The 18,565-nt window shown below is 40.7% G+C and overlaps 1 protein-coding gene across 7 annotated transcripts in view; it reads right to left on the bottom strand.

Moving 5' to 3' along the window:
* The window catches only part of RNF144B (ring finger protein 144B), a 104,756-nt gene that overhangs the window by 16,419 nt on the left and 69,772 nt on the right, over positions 1–18,565 (bottom strand). For all 7 annotated transcript variants that reach the window (XM_017808545.1, XM_017808544.1, XM_017808542.1 and 4 more), the window contains 4 exons: positions 14,559–14,663; positions 6,669–6,729; positions 1,736–1,940; positions 769–913 (listed from right to left, as the gene is read on the bottom strand). In XM_017808545.1, coding sequence (XP_017664034.1) covers positions 769–913; positions 1,736–1,940; positions 6,669–6,729; positions 14,559–14,663 — 516 coding nt within the window. The remainder of the gene's footprint in view (positions 1–768; positions 914–1,735; positions 1,941–6,668; positions 6,730–14,558; positions 14,664–18,565) is intronic.

The following is an 18,565-nucleotide window of genomic DNA, read 5'->3' as shown; positions in this document are numbered from 1 at the left end:
TGCCTGCAACAGGAGTTGCAGTACAAAAAAGAGGACAAGAAAAGTCATGCAGCACATAACATTTTGTTTCAAGAGCTTGGTAAAGTCCTTTTCACACTCCCACAGTTATTAGTGATGTCTGTGCCAAAAAGGCAAACTGCCATAGACACGAGCACATTACTTCCGGGACTCTTAATCCTGCTAGGAAACTTCAAGTCCACACGAGTTGAGACTAGTTTGCAACCCTTGAGAAACCAACAGGCACTTCACAATCCAGGCTCATAATCCAACATGTTTAAACTCAAGCTTCCCAACCAACCAGTCTCTTCAGCAAACACAGTCCATGAGCTCTTAAGCACTCTACCATGGAACAACTCACTTCAACCAGTATCATACCAGTTTTTGGACGGGCTGTGTCCTTTTTTGTTGAAGCAGGGGGAAGACACTTATTTTCCCTCACTCTCAAGCAAATGGGTTTTAACTACTGGAAGAGGGAAGAAGAGCAAGGTGTTGCTGGAAAGAACCTCCAGAAAGCAACCAGTCCATCTTATTTCCCTCAAAGAACTAGCATGGGACCCACAGATGAGGCTATAACCCTTCGGGGGGAAAAAGGGATACTGATACAAATAAAAGCACTGGGTGAAAGATGAGAAAGCAATTGAGTCAGAAGCTGAAGGAAGCCAAGATGTTTGCTAGGACAGCAAGGAATGAATGAAGAGTTTGGACGGGGCCTCACACTAAGCCCAACCCCGTTACTCTTTATCTAGGCGTTTTTCCTGCAGCACTTACATCCAGATTCTGTAGACAGTACCAGCAAAACGTGTGCTTGCAGTTCTTGCACATCATCTGAGCACAGCCCTCGTTTCGCTCAATATAGATCCGACAAACTGGGCACTGCTTAATTGGTGCCTCTGTCTCTGTTCCAATAAGGGATCTAGAAGAGCAAGGAAACATCACAGTGAAATCTAAATGCAATTACTGTTGATATTCCACTGCCTAAAGTACACTGGGTTTATTTTCCAGAGCATCTAGTGCTGTTGTCTTAATGCACTCAAATGTGGGAAGCTTCTTATGTTCAGTACCATACGTTGACATATCCTCACTACTAGGTGTAAGATATTAATATCACATAAAAGTGAAACTCCATTGCCTTCTTCTTTTATGCTACATAAAACCAACCCTCACTACACCCACAAATTAACTACCTATAGCATTACAACTTAGGACTTTGTTGCAGACAGCTTGCACAATTCAGTTAACAGGACTGGATTATGCAACTCAAAGCACTGTCCCTGTCTGAACAAAATCAGCTGAAACTCCACCAAAGCCTTCAATCCAACCTGGAGAAGAAAAATCACGGCAAGAGCTTTTTGGCAACTCCTTATCCAATGAAGTCTCCAGCAAGCAGAATGCTTAGATTTTAAGTCTTTCAGTTCTTGCAAAAAATGATCAAAAACTTTGAACACACAACTAAACAAAATCTGATTCTGAAAATAAAGACGGAGGGCCAGACATGTGACAGAATCTAAGCACAAAAGTGCTTTCTTTCTGTACATTAATGAGTTATCCAAGCTTGTCAATGGGTTATTTGCACCTAAGCAAAATGAGCTAAAATCAGGTTTTTCACAGGGCATGAAATTTACACTCTGTGTGAGAGTTAAGGTTTGTCTACGGAGGGATTTTATAAATATTAAGCAGGGGCACTGTGACAAAAAGAACCAAAAGAATGTATGGCCTCCACGGACTCCCCTCTTACCCTTGCTCGCTTGGGACTGGAGTAGGTTGGTTTTCCTGGCACAGGTGCTGCAGGTGCCAGGCCTCCTTGCAAGAGGAGCAGAACGTCAGGTGGCAAGCCGGGCACTCCACCGGCACCGGTGCTCTAGGCTCGCTTGCTGCAATGTGGCACACCGTTTGGCAGTCGGCCGTGGGGCACCATGTTCTCTGGGGGTCCAAGTGCACTTCTGAAAGGCAACACAGAGAGAAACAAAACTGTTTATACAGCCTCCTTTTCATTCCAGGAACATGTGCCTAGGCATACCAGACCCAATTCTACAAGCGGGTGTGGAAGCCAAAGCGCTCCACACCCACGCCCACGGGGATTTGAGCCTACTCTTCCTTAGGCAGGTCTGCAGTTGCACTCTGCTAAGGCTGCTGCACTAAAAGCATCACAAGAATAGAAATACACTACACAGAGCATATCTTTCCCTTTTTATAGGGAGGTCCAAAATACGAACCTAAGGCTGCTTGCTGACAAGCACGTGCCTTTTGTAACACTAGGGTGTTCTGTGTCTTTCGCAGGTACAAGCCATGCAGTAACTTCTGTGTAAACAGCAGAAGGACTGTCATTAAATTAATTTCCAGTCGCTTTCCATGCCCTATTTACTCCCCTCTATCTGCAAACTCCAATTAATATTCACTGTATGATGTCATCACACTTTGTCTAGTAGTGAGCTTAGAACAATAGTCAAGATTTGGGGTGGAGGAACTGAGTTACAGTCATCACCACATGGCAGCAAATGATAAATATTGAGTCTCTCTCTCCTTTCCTCAGCTTTATTCAAAGAATTTGGACTTGCAACAAAAGACCCAGCGGAAACACGTTCACTGTTGTTCACTTGCTGCTCAAGTCCGTGAGATGCAGCTGAACACTCACACCCTGCAGAGCCTCCCTAGAAAAGACCTGTTGTGCCTGCAGGAGCTACCCGTCTCTCATCCTTCCCCGGGACTTCTCTGGTACCACCACTGCGAATAGTTAGATGGAGGGCATGTCTCAGAAGCAGGTGGAAACCCTGACTGTGAGACGGCAAAAGCCATTACAATGTACCTCCAGCAGACAAAATGTTGTCCCTCCTGAAATAAAAGGCTGCACAAGAGCCTCAGATACATGTTCTCTGGAAAATTTGGCTGGAACCACAGAAGGATGATCATCTTCTCTGCTGGCTGCACGACACACAGGTACTCAATGCTCTGACTTCAGGTCATTTCTGAGTCTGTGCCAGAGTGCTCCAACAGATGAGGAGAATTTCTATATCCATGTCAAAAGTTGTTACCCATAATTTAGGCAGTGCCAGCAAAACAGCTGTACCACCTACCTTCAACCATTTCATGAATCTAGTTGCATTATTTCCTCTTATTCTTTTGCCCATGTTTCCTTTGCCTCCAAACACAAACAAGGATTTTGCTTTCCACTGAATGAAAGCCAGAACAAATTAGCTTGCAGCTTCATTTGTGGAGAGAAGAGAGGCATGACCAAACAAGTAATTTGTCATTTTTACATACTTTTTAAAAGTACTGTCCTAACTGAGAAACCATTATTTCTGTTGGTTTCTTCGGTGTGTCTTAAAAGAAGCTCTGAACTGGGTAAGGCCATGGCCTAGTGCTCACTATTGAATTTAATCTTGGACACAGTAGGTTCCGTATGTTTTCTATTGACATTGAGCAGTTAAAATGAGATAAATTGTAGGTCCTGCAGTTAGTTGTTTAACATACTTAACTCTGGAAACCTAAATTCTCCTATCCTGTTTTTGGGTAAAAGACAGGACATCTGGTTTTGACATCTCTGGGAGAAGGGGAGTTTTTGCATCTCACTGTTTTTTAGCAATTTGTTGCAGTAAGATGTAATTCATGAGATGAAACTCCCTCCTCTCCCACTTCCTCCATTTTACAAAAAACTTACAGATGGGTGTTTTCCAATCCTTGCTGTCTCATACAGTTTGGTTTATCATGGAGTACAAATGAAACCAGAAAAATCTAAAAAGACTCAGTCAAAAAAAAATAGAAGAGGCTATCATCCTGCTCTGACAAGTTGCTCCATCTTTTGGTTAGGGCCATTTCTCTTCCAAGACTTTCCCCTGCTTCCCCACAGCCAGTTCAGCCACAATGCACTCCACTCTCAGGAGGAAAGTCTTCCCAAACAATGCCAGCACTGGGCAGGGATATGGCCAGTTTTCATAAAACATGTGAGCAGGCAGGTCAGATGTGGGAGGCAGACAAGGGAAATGCAGCACCCTGAAGAAAAGAATTTTTGTCTCAGGAGAGGTACTCATTAAGAGGATGAGTCTATGATTCTATTTCACAGAATATTAGGAACACCTCCTTCTAAAATGGACTACATTTCCATCAGGCATAAGATGGAAATTCTCATCATCCACCACTCAGCCTACTGGACAATTGTCATAGAAACAGAAACATAATGCATGTGTCCTAACCACATACTATTCCTCTATTTCTTTACTTCTGATAGGGGCTGACATCAGCCCCATCCTTAATAGACATAGAGCAATTCCTATTTCTTCACTAAAATATTCTGTGCATAAGCTCTGTGGCTTGGCCCTAACCGGATGCAGAGAAGATACAGATATGTGAGAAAGCTTGTTTTAAAGCCTGAGAATATTTGCATTCTAAGAACACAAAACCCACAAGAGAACAGCATATTGTCAGTGCACTCTGCAAAGAGGCCATATCTCAACTGAATAAAGCTGAGAGAAGAAGGGTCTGAATAGAGGAAGTTATAGAGCTATGTTGATCAGAACAAAAGTCATGAAGGACACCCTAGCACCTCCCTATTTTAAGGGAGAAGAGGGCTAGGTTTGAAAAAGGCTAGGTTGTGCTAAGGCTGACACAGACATAAGACACACAACAGATCTCAGGCTGCCGGGAGTCCCTGCGCAGATTCCAGGTCAGAATTTCTCCCCAGCAGGAGCCATCATCAAGGTTTATTGCTGGCTTCAGAAGAAGACTGGCAGACAAGTGTTCTCATTGGTCAGGGCAAGCATGCTTTGGCAGGTGAGGCTCAGGTCTGAGAACAGAGCTTCAGGCCAGCGGAAGCTAATAAGCCAAGTCCAATTGATGAGTCCAAAAATGGGGTCAGCCTTGGGGACAAAGCTAAATCCAGGACAGGCAGAAGGTCTTGGCCAGGGCTGGTATTAGTGCTGGGTGCCCAGGTCAGAGCTTTAGCTAGCAGGAATCGTTGGTCCCAGACATCAGTAAGCTGGATTTATTGTTGGGGCCAATAAGCAAGGCAAAAAGCTATGTCCAAATCTGCTGCTTAGATATGAGTTTTACTCACTATAAAGGAGCAAGGACAGATCTTAGAATCATCATGAAGAGAGGTAGCGGAGGTAGAGGAGAATTTGTCAGACTTAAGCAAGAAAGAAAAGGGAAGGAGGATTTCAAAAATAGACAAGTTTCAGGCTTCTGTGTGTGGGAGACAGTAAAAAAAAGAGATGTAACAGTGAGTTGGACAGAAGATCATGAGTTCAGCTTTGCCTAGTTATAGAGGAGGAGATACCAGAAAACATTCGTTTCAGAGTCTTCAGTTAAAAAAGGTTTTATAAAACAGATTAGTGTACTGCAAGAATGTCTCTCTTCCTTAACTCTTTAATATGGTAATTTAACAAGCTCTGATTTCCATTGTCTAGGACTGTAGATAAGCCACCAATGGGCTTAGGGACCAGAGGGACTTGCTAAGGAATTAAAGATAAATGAGAAGGTGGTATAATAAGAGAGAGGAATAAAAAATGATAGCAAAGACTGGGATTTTTTTCTTTTTTTTTTTTTTTGGCCTGAGTGCCTGCAAATCATAGCTAAAATCTGCACTCTCCTATGAATTCTGGGGCATATTTGAGCATGCCCCATTTTGAAGTTTTTGTACTTCGTGCTCATGAAGTCATCTGACTCATGTCAGATTAGATCCTATAAAAACCTATATGTTCTTCTATATGACCATCTTTTCAAGTGCATTACTTTGCCTAATTTTTATAAACCCCTGCACTGTCTTACACATTCCTAGTCCACCTGCATCTAAGCATGCATGCAAAGCAAGAATATAAGCACAGTCTTTCAAGGAAAGTTTGAAAACAGGCAGAGTTAGGGCAAATCAGTCCCAGACACACCACTCTGCAAACTACCATGAAGTGAGTCCTTTGAAAAACACTTCAGCTTCCAAATGAGACTTTCAAGTTGGTATCAGTCTTTAAAAGCAGGAATGAGATCTCATCTTTCTAACTAGCAAGTTTCTTCTTCAGCCTTGGCAAGGAATCATCTCCAGATGCAGAAGGCTGACCTCTGGGAATAGGAAAGCTTGGCCCCAGTGAGACCATCAGTTTCAAATTTCTTTACTAATAGGCTTTACTCAGTAATGAGGGGACCTATTATTCCTCTGGAAAAAAAAGAACAACTATACTAGATGAACACACATGAGGCTTCTACAGAATAAAATCTATTTTTCAGTGATGCTTTCAAAAATCCACATTGCACTTCAGGGTATGTCTCCCCCAGAAGTTCTGAAGATCCCTGTGGATGTATAAAAGGACTGTGTGCCCTGCCCTGCACCAGCCTCTAGCAGCTTGTCTAGTTCTAACAGTACAACCACCACCTCAAGGACTCAGGATGAGCATGCTATAGGAAGAACGATGGAGCCTCAGGCTCACAATCTGAAAGCGTTGCCCACATGCTTGAGTAAGAGTCTGATAATTCAGTAAGATGCCACTTTATTGATTCTGGAAAACTGAAAGAATTTCAAATTTGTCTTGGAGCACAGTGAGATCTAGTGAAAATATTTCAAAACAAAGACATCTTCTCTGTCTGTTCCTCAACTCACTCAACAGGCTTTGTCTTTGCAGTATGTAGCAGTGCTACCTCCACTGACACTGTAAAAAGGAAGGTAATAGAAATAAAAACATTCACACCTCGTTCAAACTTCAACCTCTTGTACAACTGAAACTGGTCAACAGGCACCAAACAGGCAATCTGAAATGAGAAACAAACACACAGAAAAATCATTAGAAACACAGACTTAAAAAAATTAATAAGCATGATATTCTACACACCTGCTTTCCTGAGCTGGCTCTCAAATCCACCTTTTTTTTCCTGCTTGCTTTCAGCACCACCTTCCTCTGTACTCTGACTTCCTTCACCAAAACTTAAAGCAGTTCTTGACCTCCCCTATTTCAGCAACACAGCCTAGTAGATGAGCCCACATCTTTCTTATCATGCATAGGAAAGCCTTCTCTGTGGATTCAGTATTTACTTCAGGCTTTTAAGTTTCGTGTTAGTTTAATGTAACAAAGGGTGACATGTTGCCAGCCTTGGAGACTGTAGCATGTTGTTCATGCACAAGAATACTGCCCAAATGAATGGTTCTTCATTCATGTCTCCCAGTCTTAATGGTAGGGGTCAGTTAGCTCTCAGGAACATAAAAGCCAGTCTGGTTTCCATTTTTCATTCACTTTATGGGGTGTGGGCTGAGGCAACTAATGCCATTGCTGTTGGAATTTGACTTAGACACACACCAGCCTACTGGGAACTGGACTGAAGATAACATATTTAGCTGGCACAGACAATCAGGCTTTACTGATACATTTTACACATTACCATAATTAAACTAGCAGCCTGAAAGGCTAAATGGTCTAATCTCCAATTAACAGTCTACGTAAGAAAACCAAGTGCCCTATTTAAAACTAATAAGCAAACCTGCACACAGGGTAAGGAGGGATTCAAAAGAAACTTCATAGACAGTTCAGGAGCTACATGTTTGTTGGATTCAGAATGTGGGATCATTCTCTTTGTCTGATCTGTTTGTAATATTGTACCAGCACTGAAGATATCTTTCTCTTTTACTGAAAATAAACCCAGACTGATACTAATACAAGACCTGATCATTTGAAGCACTGTGAGGCAGTGTGGAACTTTGAAGCCAAGGGCTCTCATTCAGTGGGATACTCTCATCCAGTAACCCACCACAATCCTTCAGATTACTGCAAAAGGCAAAATTTGCCTTCAGTGAAGTGGACACTGGTCCTTGCTCCCCTTCTGGATTGTGTGATACAGTATTCATGAGAAGAAATATAATAACAAAAATCCAATATGTATTCCATATCATACTGTGAACACATTTCCTTTCATAGATTAAAAAAAAAGAAAATAATAAATACATTTGTATTATTAAATATGAAATTGCTTTATTAAGATCTCGAATCAATTGGACTTGATTGCACAACATTGCATTTTGTAGCAGATGCTTGGATCATTTATTTAACCTAAGCCAGTATTATACAAAAATGAATACAAATTATGTCAGGATTTAAGTGTTCAAAGATGCTTAAAAGATGCTTATAGTTGGAGAAATCAAAGGATTTAATAACAAAATAGGAAACACAAACAAATCTTTACAGAGTATATTCTTAGTCTAGTAAATCTGCCCACAGTCAAAGTACTGTCCTCACTCAGTTTCTGAATTTAGCATGTAAACTGTTTTTAATATGAAACAGTATTACATTAATATGATTGTAAACACAGAGAGTTTCCTGGGAAACTCTTCACCTGTTCATCAGAAGTCAGCTAAAACACTCTTTGAAAATAAATAATAACTAAACGAAAGGGTAAAAGGAGTGAAGTTTGGCAGTTTCAGCAAAGACATATTATTTCAGTATTGCCCACTCCTCCCCAGGGCAGCTTCAAACCTAAATAGTTTGGAAAACAATAACAGTCATATGCGTTTCTCTAGCTGGGTGAGCATTGGCAACTACTTCAAATTTTCCTTCATTAGGACTAAACTAAAACAGCAAGTCTCAGTGCTGTAAGAGCCACTCAAGTGAATTGTTTAGTTGTCTGGGGTCTTTCTGTGCTTGCTTTGGCTTTTAACAAACAATCTTTTCAAGAGCAGATCTATCAAGCCCAGAATTTCCCATGTATTAAAAATTGGCCTTTTTGATTACAGTGGGAGCAGACGTAGGAGTTTTATTGTAGATTTCAATAGGAAGCAGAGCCAGTGCTGAAGGCTTCCCATTCTCCTATGGAAGATTTGAGCTTTGCCAGCCTTTCCCACTGGTTTCACCTGGCCCCACTCCTCTTCCTACATACCCTCTTCATAGCTCAGCTTCCCCCTCTCTGCATGCAGCTCTGGTATTGAACATATGCAGCCTGTCACTAATTTTCCCCAGATTCGAAAGACCAGGTCCTGATAACTCCCACACAGTCATCAATCTGAGAGGTGCTAAGCAGAAATCTCTCATAGATTTAGTATTTTTAGGCACGAGGAAAAGAATGCGCAATTTGCTGCTGCTTGAATTCAGTGCCACATCAAAGCTGTACACACAGATTCAACTGAAAAAAAAAAAGGGAGAAGGAAAGAAAGAAACATGAGCATCAGGTCCCCATAAAAAACCAAACCAAACCAAACCAAAACAGCAAATCCTTTCCTCAGTGAACTTTTAATCTCACTTACACTTAATCAAGAAGGACAGCCATAAGCATGATAAGGGGATTTGGTGTTTATCTCCTCCTACTTGGCATCAGTCTAAATGCTCATCTCCAGACAATTTCTCGAGCTCTACCTGGGTGTCCATTTCTCTCCTGCACAACCACAAATGTCTCTGGGCTGGTCAGGGGATGGAAATCTGGGGAGGTAGCAAAACAGCAACCCAGCAGATTGCAAAGGGCCAAAAGAGAAAGACCACAAGCACATCAGAAATGGAGGAAGAAATGCTACAGGACAAGTTTGGGGGATTTTTTTTTTTATATTGGGGGGTTTAGTGAAAGATTAGGACTCTCCTCTCCTGAAAATATCTTGAGACTAATCAGACTGTTAGGAGTTGAAATAAGTTTTCTGATTTTCTACACCCTATAAGCAACATCTGCAGCTAAAGTACTTTGTTATAGAGCACAAGAACACACAAGAGCTCTTGCTAAGAACAGCAGCATTCACTGAAAGTAAAAATATCCATGGAAAAAAGCAAAGTTCTGAAGGCTTACTACCACAAAGGGCTCCAGCTGGCCCCTTGCCAAGCATCCAAAAAGATCACCCAGCATGGTATGATAACCAGGGGTGCTGTTACTACACAAGACAAAAGAGCAAAGAAAGAAATATGAAAGGGTTCAAAATAATTTTGTTCAGTTGACAGAGGGGCAAACTGTTACAGGCAGTGCAGCAACCAAGACCCAAGGAAGAACTCCCCTGTTTTTAAACACTGGCTACCACAGTGGAAAGGGAAAATCACTACTCCACCTATTCTCAGGCTTTCAAGGGAGATGTAAGGAGGCAATCAAGAAAATTGAATAGACCTTACTTCCTTTCACACCCACATGAATCAAACCTCGATAATGTCAAGGGAGAGAAGTTGACCAGGACAAGTGCTTCTCCCTCTCACTTGAGCAGACAGGGAGCAAGGACAGATCCTGCACTGGTAGCAGCAACAGCAGTTTGAAAAGGGTGGCATTGTCCACCTCTACCAAAATTCTACTCACAGAGGCACTGTCTCGTTTTGCAAGCAGTGTAAAACAATTTCAACAGGGGCTGTGGTTTGCTTTTGAAAGGGGGATGGGAGTTCAATCTCTTTATTGCTAGAAATTACACCCACAGCTTTCTTCATCAGCTACCATGCTCACTAGAGTGATAAAGAAATACTAAATTATTCATTTTCTCCATTAAGGAGCTCTTCTCTTATTTAGTGACAAATAAAAACAAAATTAAGGTTCTCGTTTGCTCTCCATTTTATTTAAAAATGAGGAAATAAGATCAAACATTTTCATTTTGACTCTGAAAAAGATAGGTCAGCCTGCAACATTTTCTCACATTCCTTCTCATTTTACCATTTCAATATCCCCTAGAAAAATGTAAACCAATTTTCAAATTAAAAATAAAACTGGCATTTTAAACTGACTCCCAGTGGGATTTTTGTTCGGCTATGTATGGAATATAATGCAATTAAGAATTCTAAGATTTGGGTTACTGTACAAAGTGACCCCAGCATCACTTTACAAAGTGCTGACAACCCTCTGTCAGGTTAGCACTGGTGTAGATCCTGTATTTACACAGACAGAGGGACAATAAGCAGAATCTGCACTGCATGCAAAGGGGTAATTCTCTACAAACTTAAGAGGCAAAAGGAGGGCCCAAATCAGTACCTCCTTTACTGACTACTTCACAGTTTTGATCCAAATCAGAAAGAGCAAAGCGTAATCTCCTAGACATTATCCAAGTGAGTACTGCATTAGAAACCCCTGAATGCAGTGGAGACTTATCCTGGTTCATAGCTTACACTGGTGATTGGACTCACATCGAGCAAAACCATTTCAAACTGTGATAAATTACCCCTTATTTAGATTAGGGGTATTAACTGGTCCAATTAAATCAATGGAGCAAGTTCCCAAGAGAGACAGAAATATTCCAGACAGAAGTCTGCACTATTTAAGAGAACTGCATTAACATAAAACATTCCTTCTACCTTCTGCTTCCAGGAAGGAATCAAAATCATCTTTGTTTATTGTACCATTAGAGCTCGAAAGGACAAACATTTTATTTAACAAGACTGTTTTTAAACTTTCTTTTTTTGTGTGTAACCAGCTATTTGAAACAGAGCCTGTAGCCAAAACCACTGTCTTACCATGACTACCCCTCATTTATTTCTGCTTAAAGACAGCTATACTACAAGCAGCTGCTATCTAGATGTAACAGGTCAAGATATGACCTAGGATTGCACTTGATTTCAAGCACTCTAGCAGAACAATTCCTTCTGTTTGAATGCACTATTTGTCAAAACAAAAGGACAGCTGGGGAATATAAAAGTTTCAATTAGATCGTGTTAAAAGAAAAAAAAAAACAAACCAGAGGAGTTTCAGAGAATACGTTTTTAAAATACTGAAAAGTACCATTTTCTACTTCAAATGACTTTTCACTTTCAGCACTTCAAGAATAAAAACCTGGAATTTTTTTTTCTTGGGTCCAGAGGGATGCAGAGACTGAAAGTAAAGCCTTAATTCCCAACATCTCCAGTACTCTATGAATAAGCAGTTTACTCCCCAAACACTGAAGAAATATTCAACTGTATTAGAGAGACACATTCCTACTATTTACACTTGCTCATTTCTTCATGTGATATACAAAAAGAAATTCTATTCTTTGTTTAAAATGTTAACCAGAATTTTGCCCTGCTCTATTCCCCAAAAGCAACAGAAGAAGAACATGAACCAGAAGCAAGGCAAGACCTGTGAAAAAGCTCCAATAATTTAGCACCAAACTAGATTTAAACTCTTAAAAGTTTTACTGAGAGGCTAAACCAGACTTAATTCTGGTTTGTCTTGATGAAGACAAACAGGTCACTGGAAAGCACTGGAGAAATGTTACACGCCTTGAAAAAGGATCTTTAGAGAGGGAAGAAGAGAAACTTTCATAGCTATACTGTGTTATAAATGCTTATAAGCTTTGTTATTATTGGTCAGTTTCCTTCTTGAAGAAAGCTCGAGCCAAAACCACAAAAGTCAATGAAAAGGCTTTCCTTCACTTCAAATTACGCCTAAATTGACCTTTATCTCTCTTGTGCAGGCTAGGCCAAAAGGCACTTTAAAAAGCAAACAAAATAACTGTGCTAGCTAACATAATTAAGAGCATTTAGCCCGAAGTATAGGAACTAATTTAACACCATGTCCATGACAAAGACAGTGTGAACTGCTGTTTTTTCTCCAAACTGTAACAGTACCTCATAAACAGCAGTCATAACATAGTCTGAAATGAACATAACATGAAAAATACACCTTTTCAAAACACTGATGCTATCACAGAGTCGAAAAAACGAACTTTTCTTTTTTTTCCCCAGTACAGGTAACTTGTCATTCCTCACAGCACTGTCCTGCTGAGGAACCTTGTCCTACCAGAAGCCAAAGAACAAATATCCAGACCCTCCAGACGTGAGAAGCCTCATACTTTCACACCACAAGTCCAAGAGTGTGTAATGAGTAAACTGTAATTCTAACTGGTACTCCATGCCAAACAATAGCCATATTTAAGCACATTCTTTACCATGTGATAAGGTTATAGGTTTTTAAATAATAGCTTTAAAAGGCCAGATATTCACAAGGAACAGCCTTCATAGAGAAGAAAGAGGAATAGAGAGTTCTCATACATAATCTATAGATTACATACTTGTAGATTGTTAATGGAGTCAATCTTTTCTTTCTGTTGTTCACACTTTTTTCTGAGTGGTTTTCTTCTTCAAATAAATAGGTATTTGTTAAAATACATAAGCAATAATTTTAACCAGGTTGGGGACTTTTTTGCTATTTAGGCAGAAGGCTTCTGTTTCAAGCACATCACCAAAAGGGAGTGTCAGAACATTCAGTCATCCAGGGGACACTAATGCACATTTGGATTGTTTAGTCATTTTGCCTTCAGCCCCAAAAACACCCTAGGATTAAGCTAGTGGTCCATTTATACATGCGTTGGAGTGTTCTCCTGTTTTACTAAGGGAAAATATATCTCTCCTAATTCCTACAGCATCATAACCCTGGATTAACAGAGCAGAATTCCTTCTAGCATTTGTTAACTTTCTTTTAAAAATGCATTTCAATAGAGGCTAGATGCCTCCAATCTGGTGTGATGGATGGGAGAGACATTGCTACACCCTCTCTGTGTCTGTGTAGAAAGAGGAGGAAAGGGAAACAGCTGGCTACTTTCCACAGTAGCTGGATTCAGCCAAAAAAAGCTCCACCATATGCCTGCATGCCATAACAAACATAGTTGCAACTCCCATGCTAAGCACAGCGTTCGAAATGGATGCTGGAGAGGAAATTCTGAATTTTTCTGGAGTAAAAGACATCTTTGGTATCAGGAATCACACTGTCACTAATTATATACTTCTGCCACAGTTATGTCATTTGTTTACACAGGGCTCAAGGGAACCCAGAAGACAAACTGGTTTTCTTCAGTTCAGGGATGGAGATCTAATTCTCCTTGATTTTATTCCTGCAACCAAATGCTGAGAGAACACACAAAACCAGCCAAAATCCCTTAGCCACCTGGAAAACTGCTGGGAGGCCATCGGACAGCCATCTACAAGCCCATTGTGACAAGCATTGCAAGAAGGTCTGAGGAGCACATTTTCCCTCCAGTTTCTCTGCCTTAACTTGCAAACTGAACCTTCCAGTTACTCTGGGAGATTGTGAACATGCCAGGTGTGCAAATAGTTCTGCCTAAATCTCATTTAGCTCCTGAGCTCTCAGCCTCTCCCGTATCTGCCTTCAGAACAAAGACACCTTTCGTATCTCTTAAGATGTACTTCCACCTAGTGCTATGCAGATACTTTTCTTTCCACACAACTACAGATCCTTGTGTGTTTATATTGGACTACAAATTGGTTCTTGAAGCCCAATATCAACATACACAAAGAAATTCTGGCCTTGTGTACCATCACTTTGAGTTCTTGTTCTTGAGTTAAGAAAGAGGCAAGAATTCCAGTGTTTGCAGTCAAATCAAATATGATTTAACTGACAATGCTAATGGAGGCTCAGCGATTCTGGGATACAGGGTATTCTGGTTAAGTCACCTGCATGTGTAATACAGAGGTTGTCCAGGTGCCAAGTAAACCTTTCCCCAAGGCACAGAGGGAGGGAACGAAGAGCAAAACATTTGGAAAACATCTGTTTATTTCTAACTCCGCTTGTCAGTCAGGCTTCTTGCCAAAAGCTCATTAATGGTAATTAAAGGGATGAAAAAGTGTATGATCATATTCATTATGCAGATAATTTGGGGGATTTAAGTTAAAAAAAAAAAAAAAAGAAGAGAGAGAAAGAAAAATTGTAAATACCTCTGCTTCTTGTAGAGTCCCATGGTTCAAGCACACCATGTCTGGACATGTGATAGGAGAACCACAACCTTCTTGAATTGCCAGCTGCATGTACTGTTTTAGACACTAGAAACAAGTAAAGAAAAGAAAAAAAGTTATAGCACACATGTTGGTAACAAACAGATGCCAGAGATGCCGCACAGTTACCACCTACACTGCCTTAATTGGCTGTCCTGAAGCTCCAGTACACAGAAAACATCAATTATTATAAGCTTGAATGCTACAAGTAATTACATTGGAAAGAATGCAACAAAGAACAATTAATTATGCATGACTTCATCTGCCGAGCATTGCGTTTACCTAAGTCAGCAAGTCAGACCTTTCAGCTTTAACAACCCCTACACTCTGCTAAACTGGGATTGGAGGATTTGAGGGGGGAGTTTCTTTCATTCTAATTAAACAGGCTTCGTTCTTTTGTTTCTCCTCACATGTTCTTAATTCAGACTCTTACCCAACACTCTTCATTGAAGGAGACCTCATTTACAAGAAAGAGACTACTGTTCTAAGCTGCATAAAAGGGGAAGGAGGTTTATAATCTGGTTGGGATGTTATAATCTGTCCTAGAAGACATGATGCCATCAGTTCTTCCCCTTCACCAGCCCCCCACATAGATTAAGTGATTTCCGTGGTTTACCATGATTTATCATCAGCCTCTACTCTTTCCAAAGTCCATTTACAGCATGGAGGCCACCTTATGAATGTTTCCAAATTGTTTCATTACAAAAATGGCAGGCCTCCCCACTCCAAGGAAAAAAAGCCTTCTGTTCTCCCAATACTTTATTTGGCATGCCAGTTTCAAATGTGTTCAGCTTCTCTATATGACACATATCATGGAGTCTTCAGTAAAATCATGGCATAAAACTGATGCAATGGAGCAAAGAACAGTGCTTGAATAGTACCTCCAAACTGCACAGGTAAGTAAGTAAGCTTACTTCTAAATCAAATAAAACAACAAAGTCTCCTCAAAATAATGACGAAGTATACAGTCAATTGCAAATCACCATTAAAAAAATAACAAAACAACAAAACATGTAATTCTGGCAGGGTTTTCTTGCCTAGTCTATTGTAAATGAGAACAAACATATTTTACAAAAAACAGGACTCCTGTAGATTTGTTCCCTACAGAGTTATATTTTCATGACCATGTGACAAATCTCTCCTCCTCCTTCCCAGTACTGCTGACTTCTTCCCTTATTGCCCCACCAGTTTTCAAGAAATATGTCAAGGTGAAATATGTCTTTGAGATCTCTGTCTCTCTGCCAATTTTTGGAACAGGCACGGAGTTCAAAAGCTACCAGGTAGGTTATGGGGAAATCACAGCCTTTCAGAGCATCAGCATCCCTGGACTCTTCAAAACCATTATTTCATTATGTACAGGCATTTTACATTCAAGTCTGCATTAGTCTGGACTATTCTGAGAAGGCCTTGCATATTGTGCTCTGATTAAAGAAATTTCCTCATTTGTTTTTTTACTGGAAAACTGATTCCCTCTTAATTGTCAGGATAATTAGGACTTTTAAAAACGGAAATGAGATTTCCTTATTATTCTGTCTGTTTCTCTACTGAAACATCCATATCCACATGTTTTGGTTAATTCTGATGAACTATACAGAGATATTAGTTCAAGCAAGTAGAATCAGCTTAACTTAGTGGCATTTTAAATTAACTTACTTTTCATTTGTAAATATTTTAAGTAGAAGAATGTAGGGGTTTAACCTAAGCAGTAAGCTTTAAATATCTAGATCACTAAGCAGTAATGGATTCAGATCCAACATGCATCCCTATAAGAAAGCAGCAGAGAAGGTTCTAAGGAATTGATGGTGCAAGTAGTATGTGGAAGGTGAGGGAGATACTCCCAGGTGAAGCAAAAAAGAAATCATGTAACTGAAAGCAGTATTAGCTCCCTAGGGATTATCAGCACAAATTTAACCAGAGGCTATTCTTCTATTATTCAAACAGCATTCTCAGTGTCCTGTCCCATCTTCTCACCCACGTCTCCCAAAGGCATCTAGGCACAGTGCTTATAAAAAGTCAGTTTAACCACTGGATCAAATCACTCCAGCAGCACACACAGCTCCATCACAGAGCAGTGAACAACAAGGAGGAGGAGGTACATAACCATGGTGGTGCCTGGGACCTGGTGACACCAGAGCTGCCCTGTCCACATCTGCTGCCACCACGGTCTGGGCAGTGGCAGCAGGAGACACAGGGAAAGCCAAAAAAAGTGTGCCCAGAGCCCAAGGTGGCTCCCAGTGCCATTACTGATGCAGATGGAGACTCCTTCTGCAGCCCTACAATCATTAAGCACCTAGGGTTCTCAACATGCTTCAGCCGATATCACAGGAGAAACAAGGTAGCAAGTTCTCACTCTTTGCATAAATTTCCTCCCAGTTTGTACGTGTCCCCAGCCTCCACCATGAACAATGTAAATAGAAAATTCTTCCCTTCAAGTCCTTTTCCTAAGGCCTGCACGCACTGTGTGTTGAGTGCACTTCTTAGATACATGGGCAGAGTCTCATTACATCTCACTCTGTCTCTTCACATCTCACTCTGTCTCCTCATGGGAGACTTGATTACTTTCTGGATCAAGTCTCAGGGCAGCATTTGGTGAAAGGCGAATGTTTCCCTCCCACCAAAGCATTTAGTTTACTTTAATTCCTCAGCAAGCATGAGAGAGCAACCTTTTACTTTTGTTAAGATCCTGGCTTCTGTCTCCTCTGTGGTGCTGCCTGATATTTAGTAATTTGTTTTGACAGCACGTACAGTGGATTTGTATTCTGGGGGCAGCTCAGGTCAGCTGGTTACAGAAGGAGGACAAAGCCTGAGAAGTTACTGCAGGCCTAGCAGCAACCCAGAGGCTTGTTCTTAATTTAGACTTCCAGGACAGAAGCTCAGAGCACTGACAATTACCCTTCCGTGCAAGGATGTGCATGAAGCTCTTAAGGAGCTTCGATTCACGGTATGGATTTTGCAATCAGTTTCAATACACAGTACCTAAGTCATTTGCGGTACCAAGCAAGGAGAACAGAGGTTTCTGAGGATTGCTAATGCATCTGTGTTCTTTTTCTCTTCTAACCCATTGCTTGGTTGTAGGTGAGGATAGCTGGGCAACCAAAGCTGTCTGTGATACTTTAAGAGGGTGCTGTGCTTTCAGAGGGTGACTTGGATAGATTTCGTATTTGTGCTGTGCATTGCTATGGGTCTTCAAATACTTCCCAGAAAACCTCCCTGTTAAATCATTTCATTTCATTTCATGAAATCTTTTGTGTTTATCTTCTGTGCTTGGAGAAGGTGGAGTGGGTGCAATTCAAGAAGTTGATGGAAGGACTTAAAGGTGCTGGGAAACTCAAAGAAAGCATTTAATATTTACCACTGAAGGATTAAGCTTTTTACCAAAAGCATGTACATGAATGAAGATGGGAATTCCTTGTTCTCTCTTAGCACTAAAGAAGGAACAGTGGAAAATCACTGAAACTTTAAAATATGCCTTCACTTTAACAACAAAATTGTTTTTAGAGGGGTTTTACTATTATTTACAGCTCAGCTACTAATTTAGCTGCTTACTTGAGAAGTGGCAACTAAGAGTATATGAAAAGACACAAGCCGAAAATGTGATGGAAAGAAGTTTCAATGTCTATATAATGAATCATGATTGACCTTCTCAGAAGTATGTTCTCCCACACTATGGAGAATACGCATTTTTTTGTGGATTTTGTCTAAAAAAATCAGCAGTATGTCAGGAAAACTGCACATACTACATATTCTACATAATTGCTCTTTAATGTGAAGGAAAGATCAAGGTACTCTGTCTTCTGTGGTACTAAGTGTTCCCTGAAAGGATCTTAATCTTAATATCAGAGAAATCATGAGATCTCAACACCCTGGGCTACACTCTCCCACCAATTTCCCACGGTGTGGTGACTTTCAAGAACGGAGAGCAGTCAGTGGCTGGAGAGGCCTCACCACAG

This window comes from Lepidothrix coronata, unplaced genomic scaffold (genome assembly GCF_001604755.1).
Source record: "Lepidothrix coronata isolate B3197 unplaced genomic scaffold, Lepidothrix_coronata-1.0 Scaffold23, whole genome shotgun sequence".
Lineage (NCBI taxonomy): Eukaryota > Metazoa > Chordata > Aves > Passeriformes > Pipridae > Lepidothrix > Lepidothrix coronata.
Note: the sequence above shows the minus strand (reverse complement) of the source record. Positions and strands in the feature narration are given on the sequence as shown.